Raw genomic sequence first — 22,884 nt, forward strand, 5'->3', positions numbered from 1 at the left:
AAATGGAGTGTTGTAGGACATAAAGCTAAACTGTTCTAAAAAATGAAGACCAATTGCACATTCTTGGAATACAATTGTCAACATCATACTAAAGATTAATTTATGGGTGACGTCCCCTTTATGGCATGCACTAGTAGCAGCATACCTCGAAAAAGGTCATGATTATAAGACTCTGCTATGTCAAGTATTGGTCTAATTTTGTTGACAGCAACCGAACAGCACTCAAATCAGGAGTGAGGCTACAGGAATCAGCCAGAAGAAATGTATGTGTGCTAGCACTCCCCTCTCCACATCATATCTTGGAATTTCAGGTATACTACCCCCTCCAGTTTTTTTTTTTACATTATTACTTTTTCCTATGTGTTTATGTAGTATATTTTTCAGTGCTGCACAGTATATGCAGGTGGAGAACAAGATGATCCACTCTCATCCATTCAGACCTGTATCTACACTCACAGGCACTGCATTCGGGACAGACTGCAGAGCAAAAACTTTGTTTCTCAATGAAAATCCTGTTTGTCAATGCTGAAATTTGATCTGCATGTCTGCAGTCCAGATACAGGTCTGGGTGGTTGTTTTTTTGTCTGTTTTAATGTAGGCAGAGAAATAGCCACACTAGCCTTCTAGGCAAATAAAGTTGCCCCCACAATAATGTATTAGACCGATAATGATAGATTGCTGAGGGGGAATAAGTGTAAATTAACTTGATTATTTTATAAACAGGACATGAATATTTATTTTTAGAAAGATTTGTATTTCCGTGACTTAAAGCTCATAAAACATTTAACTTTGGGTAAAATGGAAAGTCTGTCCCAATCATAAATACACTGTTACCAATCAGCATTTAGCTTTAATAAATCTAAATGCAGTAATAACGTTTAAAGGATGTTGTATTTGTTGCAGGTTATTACTACCAGGCCCGGATTTGTGGAAAGGCCACCAAGGCCCAGGTCTAGGGCGGTAGGATTTTAGGGGGCAGCATGCTGCCCAACCACACCCACATTGGTCAAAAAAATTTTTGATTTCCCATGCACCAATCCCTATCAAGGGAAGGGGACAGGGGCAACTAACAACAATGGGCCTAGGGTGCCCTCTATGTAAATCCAGCCCTGATTACTGCACTGGTGCAAATTGTGCCCATGATTTTAAAAAACAAGCACCAGGACAAGAAATATTTGGGCCCTAATTTAATCTGTAAATGACAACAACCATAAACATTACAAGATTCCTAAACAGATCCCTAAAGTTATTGGGAACCAGTGTAGCTGTGTGTTCTGCACCAGATGTAATTTCTAGAACACTGTACATAATATCTCTCTTACAGAGTAAAACATGAGCTCAGGTGATATTGCAAGGCACAAAATATGTTAATAGAAAGCAAAAATATTAGAAAATGGAATACGTTTTTTAAGGCAACTGTGGAATGTATTTGTGCTTATTTAAATTAAAAAATTATTAAAAGTGTAATAATATTAACATTTTGATTAAAGGCAATCTAAAGGCAAAAATATAATTAAAGTAAACATGCTTTTCTGAGAACTTCTACAATTTATTGATAGTCTCTTAAACACAATAGCAGTTTTATACTGCTAATCAGGCTTTTGGTACAGTTTCCTCTGCTTCAGTGGCCTCTGAGGTTAACTAGAGATGCAGGCAACCTGATATAAACCTGATGCTTTCACACACTTTACATGCAAGAAACCCACAAGAGTTAACAGACTCTTCGAATAAGTTTAGTTTAATGTTATTTTTGCCTTTTGATTTGCTTTGATTTTGTCCATGTGAACAGAAACAGACACCGTGTGCAAGTCTTCAAAATAAAACAGATATGCTGACAACATTTAGGGGCAGATTAATCAAAGTGTGCAATTAGAGAAACAGAACAGAAAAACTCACTCACTTTCTATTCATTCCTACGGGATTTCTAAAAGCAACTGTATTGAATGGTGCACTCCATTGATAAATACATTTCTAAAAAATCCCATAGGAATGCATAGAAAGTGAGTTCTAATCTCCCATTCTGATACAATTGCCCCTTATAGTTTAAAAATATACTAAATGATTCCCTTTTGTAGTTGTGAAATGATAAAATACAATCATGTAAAAATGAGTGATTCACCTTAAGAATACAAAAGACCAATATTTTTGATCTCTGTCTTAACCCATTTGTGACAGCAAATATATACTGGATGTAAGTCATGGGGCTGTTGCACTGATTACCCTTTGTGCAAAGCATGGTTGGTGGCTATAGTAACAAATCGGTTAATTTTTGTTAATTACTAAGTTGAAGTAACACACTGACAAGCAAAGAAAAGCTTTGACTATGAGCAGCTCCATTATAACTAGTAACAACTGTAAACAACTTGATCTTGGTCTTAATATGTAAACAAAATAAGGGAGGTAAATAGACCCATCATAATATTCTTCCAGACTCATAGGCAGGTCTCTAATTGTCCTCTTCTATATTGTGGGAAACGGCCCAGTCTTGTACATTACCACTTGCAAATATTATAAAAAATATGGCTCCAAAAAAATTAATAGCAGCTGCGATATAGAACACAATTTGCCATTGTTCCACGGTATTCTGTATAAAACAAAACGCACAATGTTAAAAGAGTATAAACAGTACAGTGTATCTTTGTATAAGATAGAAAAATGCTGATTTAAATGAATTAAACATGATATGTTATCACAAAGCTTTGAATTTAGTGGGGAACTAAACATCCATGGGGTGGGGTACAAAATTTGCTACCAGGCCTCCCTCCACAATGTACCACACACTATTGCCTTACAAATATCACACCCTGTGGTGCAGTGTGCTATTATTTAGCTAGAATCTATCATAGAGTTGTAGTTTGGACCTAACCAGCAACTGCGGTGGCTTTTTTTTACAACCCAGTGGATGAGCTTAAACCTGTAGGGCAGTGCAGTCCCAACTGGTGGGACTGACCCCCCTTTTGTGGCCCCCACATCAAAGTCTGCCTACTGTGTCTGCTTTCCTTGTGTAACCTTTAAAGGGCGTTGGTTTGGGCAATCACTCTCTCTTAAAAGCTGCAAGTTAGCAGTGGGGGAGGATCTAGCCTTCAGACTGAAACCAAGGTTCAGCAGACATTTACTTCAATTAATGCTACTGTGCAGAGAGGCACAAGTTCCTTTATACTATGATCAGAGGTAAACAAGTTAGGGACCACCGTGTGGGATTTACCTTGACGTGGTATGGTGTCTTATCAACTTTATGATCATAACTCTGTAACTAACAACCCCTGTCTTTGTGAACACATGCACTTGCATATATACTGAATTGGACAAGGGTTCAGGAAATATGCACTGATCAATTTGGCCAAGTAAGTAGCGCTTCCCTTATACTTAATACATTTTTACTTAGCATTAGGAGTGCTCCCACAACCCCCCTTTGTATTTAACTTTTAAAGGTATCAGTACTGAGATCAACTGGCTCCAGCATTGCTTACACCTCAAATTCATACAGTAAGATCCTGCATTGTTCACACCTGTAACACATCTATTGTCCACTCCCTAAAGTCCTGTACTGTTCACACCTGAGACCCAGACTGAAAGTGCCCACATTGTTCAGATAAACTGCTAGAGAGACACCAGCACTGTGTCACTGTAGTGGTCCTGATAGATTTCCCTGTATTCTGCTGTATTCGGCCTACCCTATGCTCCCTGTGTGTGCCATACTCAGCCTGTCATATGCAACCTGTGTGTGCCATGCCAGCCCTCTGCTCCTTGTATGTGCCATACTCTGCCTGCCCTATGCTCCTTGTGTGTGCCTTACTTTGCCTGCCCTATGCTCCCTGGGTGTGTGTGTCATACTCTGCCTGCCCTTTGCTTCCTTGGTGTGCCATACTCTGCCTTCCCTATGCTCCCTGGGTGTGCCATACTCTGCCTGCCCTATGCTCCCTTTGTGTGCCATACTCTGCCTGCCCTATGCTCATTGTGTGTGCTATACTCTGCCTGCTCTATGCTCCTTGTGTGTGCCATACTCTGCCTGCCCTATGCTCCCTGTGTGTGCCATATTCCTGCCTGTCATAAGCTCCATGTGTGTGCCATACTCACCTGTCCTATACTCCCTGTGCATGCCATACTCTGCTTGCCCTATGCTTCCTGTGTGTGTCATATTCTATCTGCCATACAATACCTGTGGGACGTGAGCCTGGTAGGATTTTCTCTGGGGGTCAGTGGCGGAACTACCGGGGGAGCAGGGGATGCGAGCGGACCAGGGCCCGCACCCCGGATCCGCCGTGTATGGAGGGGGCGGGGACCCGGCTGCACGTCCCGTACCAGGGCCCGCCCCCCTCTAGTTACGGCACTGCTGGGGGTTTGTTAGCATTTGGAAATTGTTGTTAGAGGCCCCTAAGGTGTTGCTGTATTATCCACAGGTGAGGAGGCATATGGATTTAAGGGTATGTTTTAATATTTTTTATATCCCTGCAGGGAGCACCAAACAGGGTTTTTGGTTTGCTACCACCATTAATCATGACCTTATAAGTTATTGTGGTAACATGAGTGTGGATTAAAGTGGGTGTGGTTTAAAAAAGGGAGTGATCAACACTGGCTCCCATTATCTGCCCTCCACCACATAGGTGAGAATGGGTTGGACAGCACTGCTGTAGGGTATGCATCATTCCCTTGTCTTAACTATTATCTACTAATTACATAGATTTATTTGGCATAGGGAGAAACACCATTTCTTGAGATAAAGGTAATATGCCTTACGCCACGATGACTGAAAGGTTGCAAATCTCTAATGTATCTACATCAATATCATTTTACTTACATCATGAGTAAGTTCTTTGGCAATAATAGGACCGACCATTCCAGGAATTGTAGCAAATGTGTTTGTGATTCCAAGTAATAACCCAGCAAAACTATAAAGAAAAAGGTGTTGAAAGTGTTAGACCTGCATCTAGCAAATTAGAACTTACATTTATATTTAAAGGTGCATGCATACAGTGCTAGTGTGCATGTCTGTAAATATATAGTGATGTAAAGGTGGGTGTGTAATGTAAAGAGAGTGAATACACTCAGTATATGTAGCTATATGGTATGTAATGTGGTGAGGGCAGAGTGTGCCTTTGGACATATGTATAGGTACGTATGCAGTGTCTGATTGGCCTAATAGTGTGAGTGTGGTGATCAAGGCTTTGGAGGTTAGTCTTTTTGCTAGAGGCTTGTTGCAACAGAAAGGGCACTCGAATGATAAAGTTTAATCCTGCCACACTAATTTTGATTTCACACTGAACCTGCAAAAATAAATGACTGTACTTACGAGGGTGCTATGTCTAGATGGTTTATGCCATATCCTGCTACACTAAATCCTCCCAGTGTAGTTGACAAAGTAAGAAATACAACAGCCAGTGTATAATTACAACCTGTATACCCAGCCGCTAACAGAAATATAGCTGGCCCGAGCATTCCTGAACAAAACAAAACAGACAAAAGGTTAATGCCAATAGTATAGGAAATGCAAACTGTAGATGAAATATTACCTACTTCTATATAAATCACATTTGCAATTGTTTTTATTAAATACTTAAGTTAACAGAACAAACACAATTTAAATTGCATTGTTTCAAGAGATTCCTTTATTCTTCTCTTTCTTTTCTGCAGAACAGAAGGCTGCCCCGGCCCCTGACACATGATAAAAATCATTTTAAAAAATCCTACTGTAAGCCGAGTAAATTAAAGGGGCAGTATACCCCCTTGTTTTTGTTATTTCTTGACCTAAACAAGGCAAACTGAGAAACATAAGCCACTCCATGTTTGGTTCTTGTTATGCAGATAAGTAGATTTCAGGGGAACTATGTTCACACGTCATTGTATGTGATGGATTTATAGACTAATCTGACCTTACTAAAGTTTCTTCTACAAATTCAGTTACTGGCTGTAAATTATGGTGAGCAATTAATCTATTTGCAAAATGAATGTCAGTTTATTAAAGGCAAGTCACACTTACCAACTTAGGGGTGACAATTTAAAATCATTTTTACTTGCCTACTGTGTTGAAGATTTTTCGAACAACTTTGGTTGAAAAGTTTAGCTTCTCTCTCATATAGTCAGCTAGAACACCTGCCAAGATCATAAATACCCAGCATCCCAAATAAGGCAGAGCAGATAGGAATCCATTCTGTGAAAAAGAAAAAACTAAGCATAAACAATGTACAGCTATTAACATATAAGATGTTCAACTAAAGTGTGGACTGTACTAGAACTGGTCCTTGGACATAATAATGAACAAAAAGATTCTTACCCCTAGTAATACTATAGGTTTTGGATAAATTTAATACAATTACAACTGTAAATGGCTATTGTAATGGGGTTAAGCCTAAGCCTTCTCATCTCCTGTAAGAGTATATTGTGGTGTAACCTTTAGAATTTATTTCACACCTGTTATGAAACTGCTACTACCATAAGTCTACCCAAGTTGGTCATCCGACAGGCTTGTTTGCTCTTGCATGGCTTGTGTCTGTTGTCTGAGTGTGCTTTTTCTGTTGTTGTATCTCTAGTAATGTACTGGTTTCTGTTCCTTCACCTATATGCCTATGGGTTGCCATCAGGAGTGGGGTACATACAACATACTATTTGATATTTTACTCTCTAGCAGGTTCTTTCAGCAACTCTAGGGCATCCACTTAGATGTCATCATATTTGAAAAAAAAGTTTATATACAGTGAGCAGTACACATATAAAAGCACAAGGCTGCATTCTGAGTGCTTTTACAATGGTCATAGAACTCCAAGCTTGTACAGGGTATGATTAGTGTCAATTGGGAGAATGTAGATATAGTTGAAAGAAAGTGAAATTCTAAATGAAAGAATGCACATTTGAAGCAGGCTGGGTTAAGCAACATCTGTGGGAGAGTACATAGTAGGAAAGCGTTGAGAAGAATTCAGCACTATCTCATGAGGGTAAAGAAAAAGTAGCACTACCACATGAGGGTACAGAAAGCTGGGAGGAGAAGATGGCTCAGGGGGTTGTGGCATTAATGATGCTGGCAATTTAAAGGAGGTGTGTCAACAACAAGCAACCTTGGCACTGGGAGGAAGAGTAGGGCAGAAACTACAGAAGTTGGAAGGAAGAGTAGGGCAGAGACTAGGGTAGGCCACTGGGAGGAGAAAAAACTATGGGGGGTTGTCTGTGAAATAAGGGGCGGAGTTATCGCATTACCCTCTGGATCACAGAGGACTTTGGTGAGTAGGGGGTTGTCTGTGGCCTATGGGGGAGATGGAAGAGGGGATTGGGACGGAACAAATTCACTTCATACTGACCATGGCCTTTGCTGGTATATTACCAGCTAGAATGGAAAAATACCAACCAGGTGGCAACCCTAGTAGTAGTAATGAAGGATGGGGGTCTAAGATATGAAGCAGGCAGCAAGGGACTTTGTGTGCCTTTTAAGTTATAAACAACACTCTCTGCCATTAGAATGGGACATCAGTATGGTACATATATATGCCTGGGGAGATAGTAAATAAACTCTAGCGTATTTTACCGAGTTGGGGGGGGGGTAGATCATTTTTAAAAGTTACGTAAGCATTAAGTAAACTTTATGAGCTGCCATTTTCTTCACTTACGGAAAATCAAATTTTCTCAAAAAGGTTAGTTCAGAAAACGTAAAATGGGGGTATTTGTCATCCAGCAGGGATTTACCTACCTCCTGAGCATTAAAGCGTAAGATCTCCTTCATATATGTGGGTAAGAGAGTCAACAGTGTGTAAAACGTCCAGTTGTAGGAAAAATGTGCTACTATAATGGCCCATAAAGGCAATGACTTCAGCATTGCACAGCAAGGAACAGACTTCTGATGAGACAGCTGGAAAAAAATGTACAAATGTTTTCTGAAGTATGCAATCTGTCTGGACAAAACCACCAGCTAAATAGTGCCTTCTTACCAGCGCTAGGTGCTTGTACATGCAGATATAATATCAGCCACTAGGTCATTTCACCTCATGTGCAAAGAATTTAGTATCCCAAATTAGTTTTAGTCACTCAACATTAAAAACATCACACTTATTCATTTATACACATAGGATAAAAACACCACAACACCATAGGGTTTTACTTAACCTTTAGTGCAATTAACTCCTTATACTCCACCACATGCGTTTGTTTAAAATGGGTACTTACAAACGTTCAAATTATTTTGTGCTTATCAGACTTTGTAGATTGCAAAACTTTTTGTTGATCCTTCTTGATTTAAGTGGATTAAAACTGGCAAAACATCTCTCTATCGTCCCAGTTTCTTGGATCTTCATTGATTTGCGGTTCAGGCGTCGCCTCTAATGAAGTCGTTAAGCGACCAAAACACGTTAGGCACAGCAAACTGACATCACAACTAAGCGCCCAGGAAGGAGCAAGTGGAGAAGCGTGTGAAGGAAACGCTGGTCGAGACCTGAACCGCAAATCACTGAAGATCCAAAAAACTGGGGCGATAGAGAGAGAGAGAGATGTTTTGCCTGTTTTAATCCACCTAAATCAAGAAGGATCAACAAAAAGTTTTGCAATCTACAAAGTCTGATAAGCACAAAATAATTTGAACGTTTGTAAGTACCCATTTTAAACAAACGCACGTGGTGGAGTATAAAGAGTTAACTGCACTTAAGGTTAAGTAAAACCATATGGTGTTGTGGAACTACAACTCTCTAACTAAGTACTACACTATTTATACTTTTTTCTCTTTTTCTTCATATTTTCCCCTGAGCTTTGATTAGCGCTGACCTATTTGAATTTTGGATTGTGTGAACACTGTATGGCCACATTGTGTGAATACCGCATGGCCTTCAGCACACCCTGGATTAAAAGGAATTGGCATATATGCAGTAAAAATTTACTTTAACTGTGAGGTCCAAAATGAAATATTCTAAAATATGCAAGTTACATCAAGACAAAGAGAAGAGGTCCTCTGCACTCTGAAAGTGAGTGTAGAATTAACCAGACCAGGAATGATTTCGACGTAGTTGGCCAGTTTGAATATATTGCAGCAAATGGACAAACAATACAATTGATAATGGGTTGAGTGCAGAGGTCCTTTGTCTTTTTATGTATTTTGCAGCTGCTGACTGCCATTGCTTGCTACATCCAAGTTTGTTATCAACAAGGACTCCAAGGTCCTTTTCATTATGGATTTTCCTAGTGCAGTGCCATTAAGGGTATAGTTGGCTTTCATATTCTGACCTTATATTTATTGACACTGAATCACATCTGCCACTTAGCTGCCCAGATTGCCAGTTTGTCAAGATCTTGTTGCAAGGATGCCACATCCTGGATGGAATTAATTGGGCTGAAAAGTTTTGTGTCATCTGCAAACACTGATACATCACTTACAATACCCTCCCCATAGACATTAAAGGAGAAGGAAAGCTACGGAGGCATATTATTGGCAATAGATTAGCTGCAATAGTGCAAGCTAGAATGCTATATTTATTCTGTAGAATGTTTTACCATACCTGAGTAAAAAGCTCTAGAAACTCTCTGTTTGTTTAGGATAGGAGCTGCAGTATTAATGGGGTGTGACATCACTTCCTGCCTGAGTCTCTCCCTGCTCTGGGCTCAGATTACAGCAGAGAAGGGTGGGGAAGAGGAACAAACTGAGCATGCTCTTGCCCAGGGCAATGAGGTTTAAGCTGAAGGCAGGAAGTCTGATACAGAAGCCCATGTGTACACAATAGAAGGAAAGAAATGCTGTGTTTCTTTTGACAGGGGACTCAGAGCAGCACTACTTTGGGGGTTTACTGGTATATTTAGATGGACCTTTCTGATAAGGCTTACTTAGTTTTAACCTTTCCTTCTCCTTTAATGAACAAGATGAATAAAAGTGGACCCAATATAGAACCCAGAGGGACCTCTCTAAGAATCTTACTCCAAGTAGGGAATGTACCATTAACAACCACCCTCTGTACCTGATCCTGTAACTCCTATTATCCCTAGCTACAGTCAGGTGATCCCAATGGTGGCCATTTGGGAGTTTTAACCTTGAAAGTAAGTAAGTAAGCTGCAGGTAAAACTGTCCCTGTTCAAAATGTACAATGAAGCAGTAAAATTAGTTTTTCTGAATCAGATGAAAGTGAGTGTAGGCCTGGCCAGAACAGGGATGACTCTGATGTAGTTGGCCAGTTTAAATATATTCACAAACAAAAATATAGTTCACTTGTAATTAATGTTCACTCACTTGTATTACCCAATTTCAGGCTGTGTAGAGGTATATAAACCAGAATAGGGATACTAAAAACAAGAAAAAGCAGTGAAACCCCACACTACCTTAGTAAGGTAGTGTGGGGTTTTACTGCTTTTTCTTGTTTTTAGCAGTTTAAATATATTGCAAGGACATTTTTAGTAACTTAATACACAAATGGGGCAGTGTAATATGTTTTAACGCTAAAAACGGTCGCAAACACCTTTATGAATGTTAGCGACCATGTTTGTGTCCTTTTTTACCCACTACAGAGCTAAATGACTTTCTCACAAAGTTTGTGAACAAATGGCTTTTGTGAACATGTGCAGTATATGTAATAGATTTTTGCAATTGCTAAGTGTTTTTTGCGACAAAATATTTATGAAACTCCAGAGCAGGTGTTAATGCGAACTTTTGCTTAGCGATAATGAGAGATATAACATTTGCCAGCAAATGATTTTACATTGCGAGCAGTGCTAAATATTCTGAAAAATCCCACTTTAAATAAGTCTTGTGATTTTACTTATATTTGGTGAGTGCAGAGGACCTCTTGTCTTTGTATAACGTTTTTGGTCATAGCCTCTATCTAATGGTTAAAATGTAGTGGTGAGCAAAACTTCCCCTTTTTTGCATCAAGATATGAATAGAAAACTTCTAATTTGTTAAAACCTTTCAAAAGTCCCTTGCAACGCATAGGGCAAAATCATTTAAAGGAGAAGAAAATGCAGTTACCACCACTGATTAAGTGCAAATTGCAATCTTCTTTCTGTTCTTAGATATTTTCTGCCAGCTTGAGATGTCCTCAATGCCAATTGTTTCTTCCATACAACCATAAAAAGATAATATAATGCTGTAATATACAAAGAGCAGTGGAAGCAGTGCAGGATCACTAATGGGTGCAAGAATGTGACCCTTAGTGCTCATTTAGTAAGCAATTCTTCTCTGCCTGGCAGTGGTCTCCACCTGTGCCTGATAAAAAAGTGTAACGTATCGACTACAGCGTCACATGGCAGGTAAGTAATAGGTTCTGTTGCATCCTACATCTTCTGCCACTCTCGTATCTGTGCCTCTGGATGATGTGCAAGTTAGGAGGTGGGATATACTGTAAGCCTACTGAAGGCAGCAATGTATTCATAGTGGCCACTGCAGGTATTGCACTCCAAAACATAATGTGCAGAAAAAAGGAACATTGTGCCTGTTGTTTGCACTTTGCACACTGCCTTGGAGGTCATAAATGACCCTTAACAACATTATCTTAAGACTACACTTTTTCGCAATATTGCACTTTATTTTTAGTAAATACTTTACATTCTGACTAGTATGGGTATGGGATCCGTTATCCGGAAACCTGATACCTAGAAAGCTCCAAATTAAAGTAACAGTAACACCAAAAAATTAAAGTGTTTGAAAGGAATGACAATGTAATGTAGTGTACTCTGAACTGGTAAAAAACTGGTGTTTGCTTCAGAAACACAACTATAGTTTATATAAACAAGCTGCTGTGTAATCATGGGGGCAGCCATTCAAGCACAGGATACTCAGTAGATAACAGATAAATTCTGAAGAATCCTATTGTAAGCATACATAGCTTATCTGTTATCTGCTGTTTATCCTGTGCCTTTTCTCCTTTTCAGCTTTGAATGACTGCCCACATGGCTTCACAGCTGCTAGTTTATGAACTAAAGTAGAGTTTCCGAACCAAACACACCAGTTATACCAGTGCAGCACAACAGTACATTATATTTTCATGTTTTTCAAAAGACTTTTTACTTTTGGTGTGACTGTTCCTTTAAAGGAACAGTTCAGTGTAAAAATAAAAACTGGGTAAATACCTGTAGATAGGTTGTGCAAAATAAAAAATGTTTCTATAATACAGTTAGTTAGCCAAAAATGTAATCTATAAAAGCTGGAGTGACTGGATGTTGAACATAACAGAACAGAACACTACTTCCTGCTTTTCAGCTCTCTTACTCTGAGTTAGTCAGCGACTTTAAGTGGGGCCACATGGGACATAACTGTTCAACGAGTTTGCAATTGATCCTCAGCATGCAGGTCAGATTCAAAAGCAAACTGTTGTGCCCCCCCCCCAAGTCTCTGATTGGTTACTGCCTGGTAACCAATCAGTGGAAACCAAGAGAGCTGCAAAGCAGGAAGTAGTGTTCTGGCTATTATGCTACACATCCAGTCACTCCAGCCTTTATTACATTTTTTTTTATTTTGCACAGCCTATTTACCCAGTTTTTATTTTTACACTGAACAATTCCTTTAAGGAAAGGTCATCTCCCATAGACTCCATTTTATCCAAATAATCCACATTTTTAAAAACGTTTTCCTTTTTCTCTGTATTAATAAAACAGTACCTCGTACTTGATCCCAACTGAGATATAATTAATACTTATTGGAAGAAAAACCACCAGCCTATTAACTTTATTTAATGTTTACATGCTTTTCTAGTAGACTTAAAGGGGTGGTTCACCTTTAAGTTAACTTTTAGTATGTTATAGAATGACCAAGTCTAAGCAACTTTTCAATTGGATTATTTATTTTGTATAGTTTTGTATAGTTTTCAAATTATTTGGTTTCTGCTTTTGACTCTTTCCAGCTTTAAAATGGGGGTCATTGAACCCATCTAGAATCAAAGGCTCTGTAAGACTTCACATGTTATGTTATTGTGAGTTTTTATTACTCGTATTACTATTAAGACCATCCCCTAATTATATTCCAGTATCCTATTCAGATGAATGCATGGTTGCTATTGCAATTTGGACCCTAGCAACCAGATTGCTGAGATTGCAAACTGTAGAGCTGCTGAATAAAAAGCTAAATAACTCAAAAACCACAATTAATAAAAAAATAACAACCAATTGCAAATTATCTCAGAATATTGATCTCTGCATCATTGTAAGAGTTAACATAAAGGTGAACAACCCCTTTAAGGTATGAGGATCCAAATGATGGAAAGATCCGTTATCTGGAAAACCCCAGGTCCCGAGCATTTTGTATAACAGGCCCCATTCCTGTGTTTTTTTTTTATGTTTGGTTTATGTTGGTGCCTTTTTAAATAATTAATAATGTGATTAACAGTTGCTGGTCAGGAAGGCACCAGCTGCCATTCATCAAACACTGACAAAAATCATGCACAAGAAAAAGTCAATAACATACAGTATATTATTTGTTAATTATACTTACTTGATCTTGAAGAGCAGAAAGTATGTATTCCTTTTCTGAATCACTAATACTTTTGTGAGAAATGGGGGTGTCACTCACAAGAAAACACCACATTATAAACCACAAAACCCCAAGAGTACCTGCCAGTTAAAATAAAAACAATACATAAGCTTGAGCTTTTAATTCTCATTCTTAGGTGAAATTGTTCCTTTATGCATGCATATATTTATTAATTCAAATTAAATATTTATTAAAATGGCATTTTTTGGGAATTATCCAATGGCACATACTAATAGAAAAGTTATATTTAAGGAAAATGTTTTTAGGCTATTTATGCAATATATTTTTATAGAGACCTGCAATGTTCAGAAGTATAGGTTTCCTTTAAAGACTATAGTACTTTTGTATGTATGCACACCCGCATTACTTGTGCATACTCACTCACAGAGTTTTTCATATTTTATTTGGCCTGCCATGCCATTTGTGTTTGCTGCAAGTGCCCACTGAAAGAAACAACTTGTTTTTCAGACCTACCGAATATGTAGAACACATAAATCCAGTTCACGTAATAGCAAATCAAACCGGACACTGGGAGCGATACAACTGTTCCAAGTTGAGCACCTAAAAATTTAAATGTGACATTTAAAATGACTTTGGTCAGAGCATCATAGGTTCATATTTATGTAAAATGCAAAGATTAAAATGGCAAATTTTTACCTAAAAAGGTAACCCAAAAGCGGTTACCTTTTTACTGTTTAGTATCACAGCATCATTTTCAACAATTTTCAAGATTATCTACCATCCTGCTTTTCAAAGTTCATTTTTTTGTACTTTTATTTTTACTATGGTCAAAAAAATGTGTAAAAGCTACTTTTTCATTATATATTTGTCTCAGTGTTTCATTTCGCCGAAAATTAGAAAAAATTAATTGAAGTCTATGGGCAACAATTTTTTTTGATGCGCAAGGTGGCACAATTTTTTTTTGACATGCAACAATTTTTTTCACCAGTTGGAGTCTATGGGTGTCATTTTCTCAGTGAAGCTTGAAATCTCGCTCATTACTAGATATAGCCCATTATGCTGCATATTGTGACATATTCATATTTCTTATGAATAGCTTTCTTGAGAACACCATGATGATTGTGTAGCCTCCTTTGGATAGCTGTGTAAAAGGAATTGAGCCTTTTAGCCTACCAAGATATATGGAGAAAATGAGCTTGGACTCTTTGCCATCTTATTACTGACCTGCATATGAAAGACTTAACAACCTGCTACGTTCCAAGGGTGGAGCCCAACGAGCCCACATTGCATGCATAGCTGGGAAGGTCACACCCTGGGGAGACAACAGGGCAGCTGTGATTAATGCATTAAAACAGCAATATAATCATTTATACACAAATTTTCATAAAAACTTAATTTCTTCTGTTAAGCTGTTAAAGAACCAGTAGTGCTATATAAGTGAAAATATTTTTGTACTTTTTCTTAAAGCACCTACAAATAAACTTCCTTGGCAACAAATGTCCTGTTTTATTTGCAAAAGATTTTCAGTCTATAATTCTATAGCTAGTCATGAAAGGCATTTGACCTCAGTTGATCTTTCTATGCAAGAACTATAATCACCTACAATAATGGCACACACAAAAGATTTGCATTGTTTTGTGGGACAATTAATTTATTGCTCTGAGGAAAAAACACTTCAGATCTTCCCTATTCTAACTGTTTAGGAAATGCCAAGATCCTGACTTGTCCTGCTTATTAGCAGGCACATCTTTCTAGCCAAGTAAAGCTAAGGCCTACTTTCTTTTACAGCCTATATTGTACGGATGATTACTTTAAAAAAAAAACAAACAAAAAAAAAAACGTTTTTTTAGAATAGCAGTTTTACCTCTCCAAGTCCTTCAAGAGCCCGAACTGCAATAAGCCACCCAGCCCCCAAATCAGCAGCCAGGGGAGTCAGTAAAGTGAATACAGCAGTGCCCAAAATTCCAAATCCTAATAACAGTTTACCGCCAATTTTACCAGCTACATATCCACCAGGTATCTGAGTGAGAATATATCCATAGAAAAAAGAGCCAAGAATCCAGCCTTGGGTATCTGCATCCCAGTCATATTTTCTACCCTGGACAGAAACAAAATAATGATATTAACTTATAAAATACAACTATTCAATTAATTTAGGAATGTGATAAGAATGTACATTAAATAATCATGGCATACATATCATAACATTATTTAAGCAAAACAACTGTAAAATATCTCAGCCTGGGCCACAGAGTCATTAATACTTTGGTATTACTCACTGATGTATAATGTATACAATACAAGGGATGGATTAAACCAAGTAGGAGCTTGAATTGTTTCTATCAGTTGTTTTTGTCTTTTGTTGCAATTCAGATCTTCATGTAAAGCTCTTCAAACTGATGTTTTTTAGGACCTTTCTATAATCTGCATTCAGGGCTTCATAATTTGTTTCTTATGCTACCAATTCTAGGCAGTTTTTTTTTATATAAATGCCACTATATTTTGTCATTTGAGGTAAAAGGATAATATTGTGTAGCTGGGTATCTTATTTTCTCCTTTATTTTCTCCTTTACACTAAAAGTAAGGCATAAAACTTGGGGTGTATGGTTGGGTGGATTTTGTTTCAGTTTAATTCATAAACAAATGTAAAGAAGATGATTTTATTTGCTCAGGCATAACTCCCTAGCAGTTTTTTTGAGGGTAGAGAGTTGGGCACTGATGACAACAATATCATCTAATAGACATAAAGTAAGTGTACTGTTGTAACTGTGTGCCTCTGAACACAAAAATACAGCATACAGTACAACAACAGATTTTTTTATAGTCACAATGTATTTTAGCAATAAAAACGTATATTTGACATTAAGTTTATTAAAATGTGCATGCATGCTCACAACCTACCCTTTTGAGCACCCCTAACTTACAGGGCCAGGAAATCCATGACATGCCCTTAAAACATTACACAAATTCACTGACTCTCGGAGCACCCTGGGAGGTAGTGTCTCTAATACGGGTGGTGGGAGGAGTGAAAAGAAGGATTGAATTATCAGAAAGGTGGATAGAGTAATATGTTGTAAGGACCCTTCATCCCAAACAGTGTGCTGCTTGCATGGTGCTAGGATTTGGCATGTGGTGGAGCAAGTGGACAGGTTACTGGGAGGGGCTGGGGAAGACCCAGCGGTCTTAGTACACATAGGTACCAATGACAATGTTAGAGGAGGTGGTGAAGTCCTAAATAATTATTTTAAAAAACTAGGTGTAAAGATGAGGATGAGCACATCCCAGATAATTTTCTCAGAGAGATTACTTGTGCCACAAGCTACGCTAAGAAGACAGCGGGGGGCTTAGGGAGATTAATGCGTGGCTGAGAGATTCGTGTAGGGAGGAGGGTCACCCATTCCGATTAAAAGAAAAGAGGTTCCGTTTAAATATTCGGAAACCAGTACTGTCTGATACACACATATTAGACAGCTTTAAGAAGGGGTTGGATGGCTTTTTAGCAAGGGAGGAAATACAGGGATATGGAAGATAGCTCATTGTACAAGCTGATCCAGGGACTAGTCATTTTGGAGTCAGGAAAGAATTTTCCCCCTCTGTGGCAAATTGGAGAGGCTTCAATGGTTTTCCGCCTTCCTCTGGATCCACTAGCAGTTAGGCAGGTTATCTGTAGACTTAAAAGGTTGAACCTGATGGACGTGTGTCTTTTTTAAACCTAAATTACTATTTTACTAGGTTACTTCAGTGCTAGAAAGCATGAAAATACCTTAATATGTTTTGTCTTTGGTTTTACTGTTTTTAAAAGTAATCTATAGTCAAAAATGAATTATTTTCAAGTGACAAATGGGGTTATGTAATAAAAGACACGAAGTTTGGCCAGGTGCAATAACCTATAGCAACCAATAGTATTTACTGGTCACCTGTTTAAAAGAAAACATCTTTGACATTGACAGGAATGGAACCGGATCTCTAGCAAGGGGGTTGGAGCATCATGTTTTGTATTTAATGGAGTAGGCATTCAATAAAAAAAGGGCTGTACACAAGCACAGAGCAGTAAGTGATAGTAAAGAGAAAAAGTATTGCACATTTTCACTATAAGGCTATAGACTGTTTCTTGGCCTATGGGTAAAAGCAGAGCGAGAAACACTGCCCCACTTACCTCCATTCTGTGTTGTTTCTGCACCTGCAGGTAGGATGTCGGCCTAGGTGCATACACACTGAGTGGATTTAGGTGCAGACATGCTAGAGAATGCATTTACACACTGAAATCTGCAACCATGCTGAGAAATAGCCTGGTCTGACCATAGCCTTAAGCACACAGTGAGATCATCACTGCAGAGCAGGCATTTTCAGACTGGTCTCCGCTTCTGCTCTTTTTATCTACAAGGATGTGGAAGCTGTTACAGGGACATGCAGAAGCTAATAGATCTGTTTCTCTCAGCCTGCAACAAAGAAGTAGCTGAACCAACAACTCTGTGGGTCCTTGCCTTAAAGGAACAGTAACACCAAAAAATGAAAGTGTCTTAAAATAATGACAATATAATGTAGTGGTGCCCTGCACTGTTACAACTTGTGTGTTTGCTTTAGAAACACCACTTAAGTTTATAAAAACAAGTTGCTGTGTTTTCTCAGCTTTGAATGGCTGCCCCATGGCTACACATCAGCTTTTATCAGTATATAAACTACAGTTTTGTTTTTGAAGCAAACACAACAGTTTTACTAATGCAGCATAAAAGTACATTATATTTGGATTAATTTAAAACACTTTCATTTTTTGGTGTTACTGTTCCTTTAAGGGTGTGCCTACCACTGTGCTGCAAGTAAAGTCTGGCACTTTTCTCTGGCACTGTTCCATCTCAAAGCAGGCCATTTATGTGTTCATTTAGTATGGAGTCCCTCTGATTTCTATAATGATTACTATGCAGAAGCTTAAATAATGACTTACCGTAGAATTATGGAGAATTGTTGGAGCAGTTGTATGGTCAGGACATACGTTAGCAGTTGTGTTTTCTCTAGGAGCTGAGCTTGACTGTACCATGTCCACTAATGCTACACTCAGATTAACCCGTAATGCGTACAGCATAAAGAAGCCGAGTAATGCCATCAATGCCAGGTTGTATCGAGCGGAACAGCAAGCAGGCACTAAAAGAAAAAAGAACATCTTCAGCCTTTATGTGTAAGAGAAAGATGCAAGTGAAACAAACAGCAACAGGCACACAGAGTAAAGTCATTAAAATGCATCTGCTTAATATAACCATGACCTTTTTTTTTTTAACCTAATAAGCGTGCAGTTTACTTTTTATGTGATCAGGCTGTGCTGTTCTGATCTCAGCATTTAACCGTCTGTGCAATGCCATTTGTGATCTTCCTGCAGCAGACAACATTCAGTGATCCACTTATGAAAACATAACATCTGGCACTTTAATGTCAGGGCTATAGATTCTTTGCCCATAAAGGGTTAACCCCTTAAGTATTATTATTTAGAATTTTTTTCAGTCTAACTTAATTTTCTTGTGCAGTATATACGTAAAGCTTCCGGATATGAATGCATGTGCCTTTTAAAAGGACAAAGAAAGTTAAAATCACTAGGGGGTGCTTTAGAAGGTGAAAAACTAAACTTTACACTTCAATATTAGAAAAAATGACCACAAATAGAAAGTATTTGCAAAAAAGTCTTTATTCTGCTGAACTACCTGATAACAACTAAACTGGAAAAAGTGTTTGAAGGTGAACAACCCCTTTAACTTGTAGTATTATGCAGAGAGTGTTATCCTAAGACAATCTGCAATTGGTATTCATTTTTTATTATTTGTTTTTTTTAATTACATCAAATATTGTTCAGCTGCTCTCCAGTCTGAAATTTTCTGGTTGTTAGGGTTTAAACTGCCTTAGCAACCAAAGACTGGAAAACACTGAAAGTCAAAAGTCCCTATCTGTTGCTTTAACGATTAGCCTAGTTAGCAGGAGGTGTGTTCTGACTCTGCTCGGAAGATATTCCTTATTTAATCCAGGATAGGATGGATGAGGTCATGTGCTATGAGAGAGAAATGAGGGACTATTTATCATGCACTCAGTATTTATAACACGGCATAAGAAGATATTTCATCATAAATTAAGCAATGTAGCTCCTCAACAAAATAACTGGAACAGCATGTTCTCTTTTAAAAGCAGTTTTTAATCAACAACATTTAAGGGTTAGTTCACACGAGGAGATTCGCCTCTGGCAACTTCGGGCGACTACGTGTGCATTAGTGCAGGCGACTTTTTATTATAGCCTATGGGAAAACACGCTGAAGCAGCCAGGCGACAAAATCTCCCCGAATCTCCTCGTGTGAACTAACCCTAAAGGTGGCCATAGATGCAAAGATCCGCTCGTTTGGCGATGTTGCCAAACGAGCGGATCTTTCCCCGATATGCCATTAACAGGCATGGCTATATCGAGGGTAATCTGATTGTTCGGCCGTATGCCCGAACAATCAGATTACAATGCGTCATGGGCTCCGGTGGGATCGGTCGGGTCAAAATCAAACCTGACCGATCGACCAAACAACCAATCTCCGCCGGACGAAAGATGTCGGCACACGCCACACACAATCCAAAAATCGTCGATTCGTACAATCGGATCTGTGTGTCTATGGCCACCTTAAGTCTAACAAGTAAGGGACACAAACATAAATATAAAACAAGCAGCCAAAGAGAAGTAGTGTAAAAGATAAACGACATTAGATAACATTTCAGTTTCCCCTTTGTATGGCAATATGGCATGTGCTGGCATAGAGTGTGATATCATAAAATGCTTCACCCACCTCTGCATGCCCAGTCTTCTCTCAGTGGATGCAGCTATATTATTTAGGCACAATGTGCTGGTGGATATAGAGGGGCATCCAGCATTTAGATTCACAAGCTTACTTATTTCGGTGTGCACGCCAATTGATGTGTTCACCTTCACATCCTTGAAGCAATTTCCAAAGTAGATAGCAGCACTCCCATATAGCATAAAAAGCCTTTATTTCAAAATATTCATCGGGCACAGCAACGTTTCGGACCGCCTGGTCCTTTTTCAAGCTGAAAAAGGACCAGGCGGTCCGAAACGTTGCTGTGCCCGATGAATATTTTGAAATAAAGGCTTTTTATGCTATATGGGAGTGCTGCTATCTACTTTGGACAATGTGCTGGTGGCTCATAAGCCATACATTAGAAACTCCTAGACCAGAAAACTGCTAAAGGGGCAGGTTAAGCATAGTTTTCAAACTGATACAGCCATATTTGACCCAAAAGTAATTAAAATAAAAGTGCTTCCTAATATTCTATATAATTTTACATGGTTTAGTGCATTGTTTAAAAAAACAAAAAACTTATGCAATATATAGGCACAATGTGCTGGTGGCTCATAAGCCATACATTAGAAACTCCTAGACCAGAAAACTGCTAAAGGGGCAGGTTAAGCATAGTTTTCAAACTGATACAGCCATATTTGACCCAAAAGTAATTAAAATAAAAGTGCTTCCTAATATTCTATATAATTTTACATGGTTTAGTGCATTGTTTAAAAAAACAAAAAACTTATGCAATATATAGGCACAATGTGCTGGTGGCTCATAAGCCATACATTAGAAACTCCTGGACCAGAAAACTGCTAAAGGGGCAGGTTAAGCATAGTTTTCAAACTGATACAGCCATATTTGACCCAAAAGTAATTAAAATAAAAGTGCTTCCTAATATTCTATATAATTTTACATGGTTTAGTGCATTGTTTAAAAAAAAAAACGTATGCAATATGTCCCCTTTAATTGCCAACATCAGGTATGGATATTAAAGATTTGTTCTGGTAAATAGCCATGACAGAAGGTTACTCTCTGAAATGCTTCCAGTACACTGAAACTGCTTACTCTCAGCTTTCACCTGAACTGGGAAAACAAAAGAAGAATTATTTAAAGGTCAGTGCAATCACTGCCACGAATAAACACATACTCTATGCCACAGGGTTCCTGTATAAGCCTAAAAAGTACAAGGGTCTTATGGCAGTAAAATTGTGCGCAAAGGGGAGGGGCCAAAGTTTCTTATAAGGCTTCTTGCTCACACTGGGGATTTAGGACACAAGTGCTATTCAACAAGTGCATGATCTATTTTAAATCCTCTCTTAGAAGGAAGCTGTGAAATTGAAAGGGCATGTCCTGAAAAATATTTGGCCCCTCTACAGGTTAAAAAAAATCAATGATGGTCAGGGCCCCCCTATAAATTAATAAAAAAACATTGATGCCAGGGCCCTCCATAAAAGTTGGGAAAAAAACACATTGGTGGTCAGGGCCCCCCTACAAGTAAAACAAAAAAAATCATTGGGGGTCACAGAATATTTAAAAAAAAAACATTGGGGTTTAATAGAATTTAAAAAAAAAAAACAGCAGTGTTCAGTGGAACTTAGGCTCTTCTTTAGCTCCTTTTGTGGCTTTGGGTCTTCAGCTCAGGCTCCTTTCGCGGCTTCTGGTCTTTTTCTGCGGCTTCAGGACTTCAACTTTGGATCTTTTCGTGGCTTGTGTACTTCGGCAATTTGGGACTGATTTCCCAAATTCTGGTCTATGGTAATTTGGGAAATTCAGCTCTTTCAGCAGCAAATCACTTCCTCGCTGGTAAGGGGGGCCCGGCTAACTAGAAAGATGCAGCACAGCAAGACCCCCCTTGAGGCCCAATCCAGTTGTACCCCCTGATGTTGGTACTGCCTGCTCCTACCTACACAGGAACAAACCACTGCTCCTAATCAGCAAAACTAAGGAGCTTACTACCTGCAGTAGGTGTACAGGGACACATCACATCCAGTCTCACATTCAAACCTCATTTGTTCTCTTTTCAAACAGGAGGCACCCACTGGGCACAACATGCAGGAATCCCCCCTTACCTTTTGCTGGAGGAGACCTCTGGATGTTATACTTTGGCTCCCCATTTTCTGCCAGCAATGGGCTCCGGTCACCCGAGTCGCTCTCCCGTCTCCTCATGTCTAAGCGCTTATTATGACTTTATCTATTCATGTTGCATAGAAGTTCCTTTTCATATGACAAAGTCCCGTGACTGGGAAGCACCATCCTTCAACTCATAAACACACACACGAGCTCGTCCAATTACAGGAAAGCCGCACACGTACAGCCCTCCTCTCCTCTTCCTGTCACACGCTCCTCCTGTTAAGTGCAACTGTGCAGTGCAGATATTAGACAGTCTCGTTTCAGACTCTGCTTCAGAGCAAATGTACGCGGTAAAAGCCATTTAATTTGTGGGGGAAGACCCAGGGATAACATCACAGGGAGGCGAGTGGAGGATGAATGGGGAAACTGTGACCTGTCAGGAAAAAGTGAGAGGAGAATGCGTTGCTGAAATGGCAGGAAGGGAGGGGCTGTATGCCTTGGGCCAGGCGAGACCTGTCAGCGCAAAATAAGAGTAACTCATATACGAGCAGTAGGGGAAGTGTTGTAAGGAGGGGCAGAGTCCGGAACGCATTTTAGGGCGGGTATTTAGCA

At 38.9% G+C, this 22,884-nt stretch overlaps 1 protein-coding gene across 1 annotated transcript; it reads right to left on the bottom strand.

The window, feature by feature from the left end:
- Nucleotides 1-708: 708 nt before the first annotated feature.
- slc17a5.S (solute carrier family 17 member 5 S homeolog) lies at nucleotides 709-22,417 on the bottom strand. Its single transcript, NM_001127787.1, is given in 11 exon segments — nucleotides 709-2,584; nucleotides 4,799-4,889; nucleotides 5,291-5,438; nucleotides 6,016-6,148; nucleotides 7,676-7,834; nucleotides 13,382-13,500; nucleotides 13,895-13,981; nucleotides 14,606-14,693; nucleotides 15,246-15,479; nucleotides 18,324-18,520; nucleotides 22,272-22,417. Coding segments are annotated over 11 exon segments (1,491 nt in total). The 5' UTR covers nucleotides 22,369-22,417; the 3' UTR covers nucleotides 709-2,446.
- Between the last annotated feature and the right edge of the window lie 467 nt (nucleotides 22,418-22,884).

This window comes from Xenopus laevis, chromosome 5S (assembly GCF_017654675.1).
Source record: "Xenopus laevis strain J_2021 chromosome 5S, Xenopus_laevis_v10.1, whole genome shotgun sequence".
NCBI lineage: Eukaryota > Metazoa > Chordata > Amphibia > Anura > Pipidae > Xenopus > Xenopus laevis.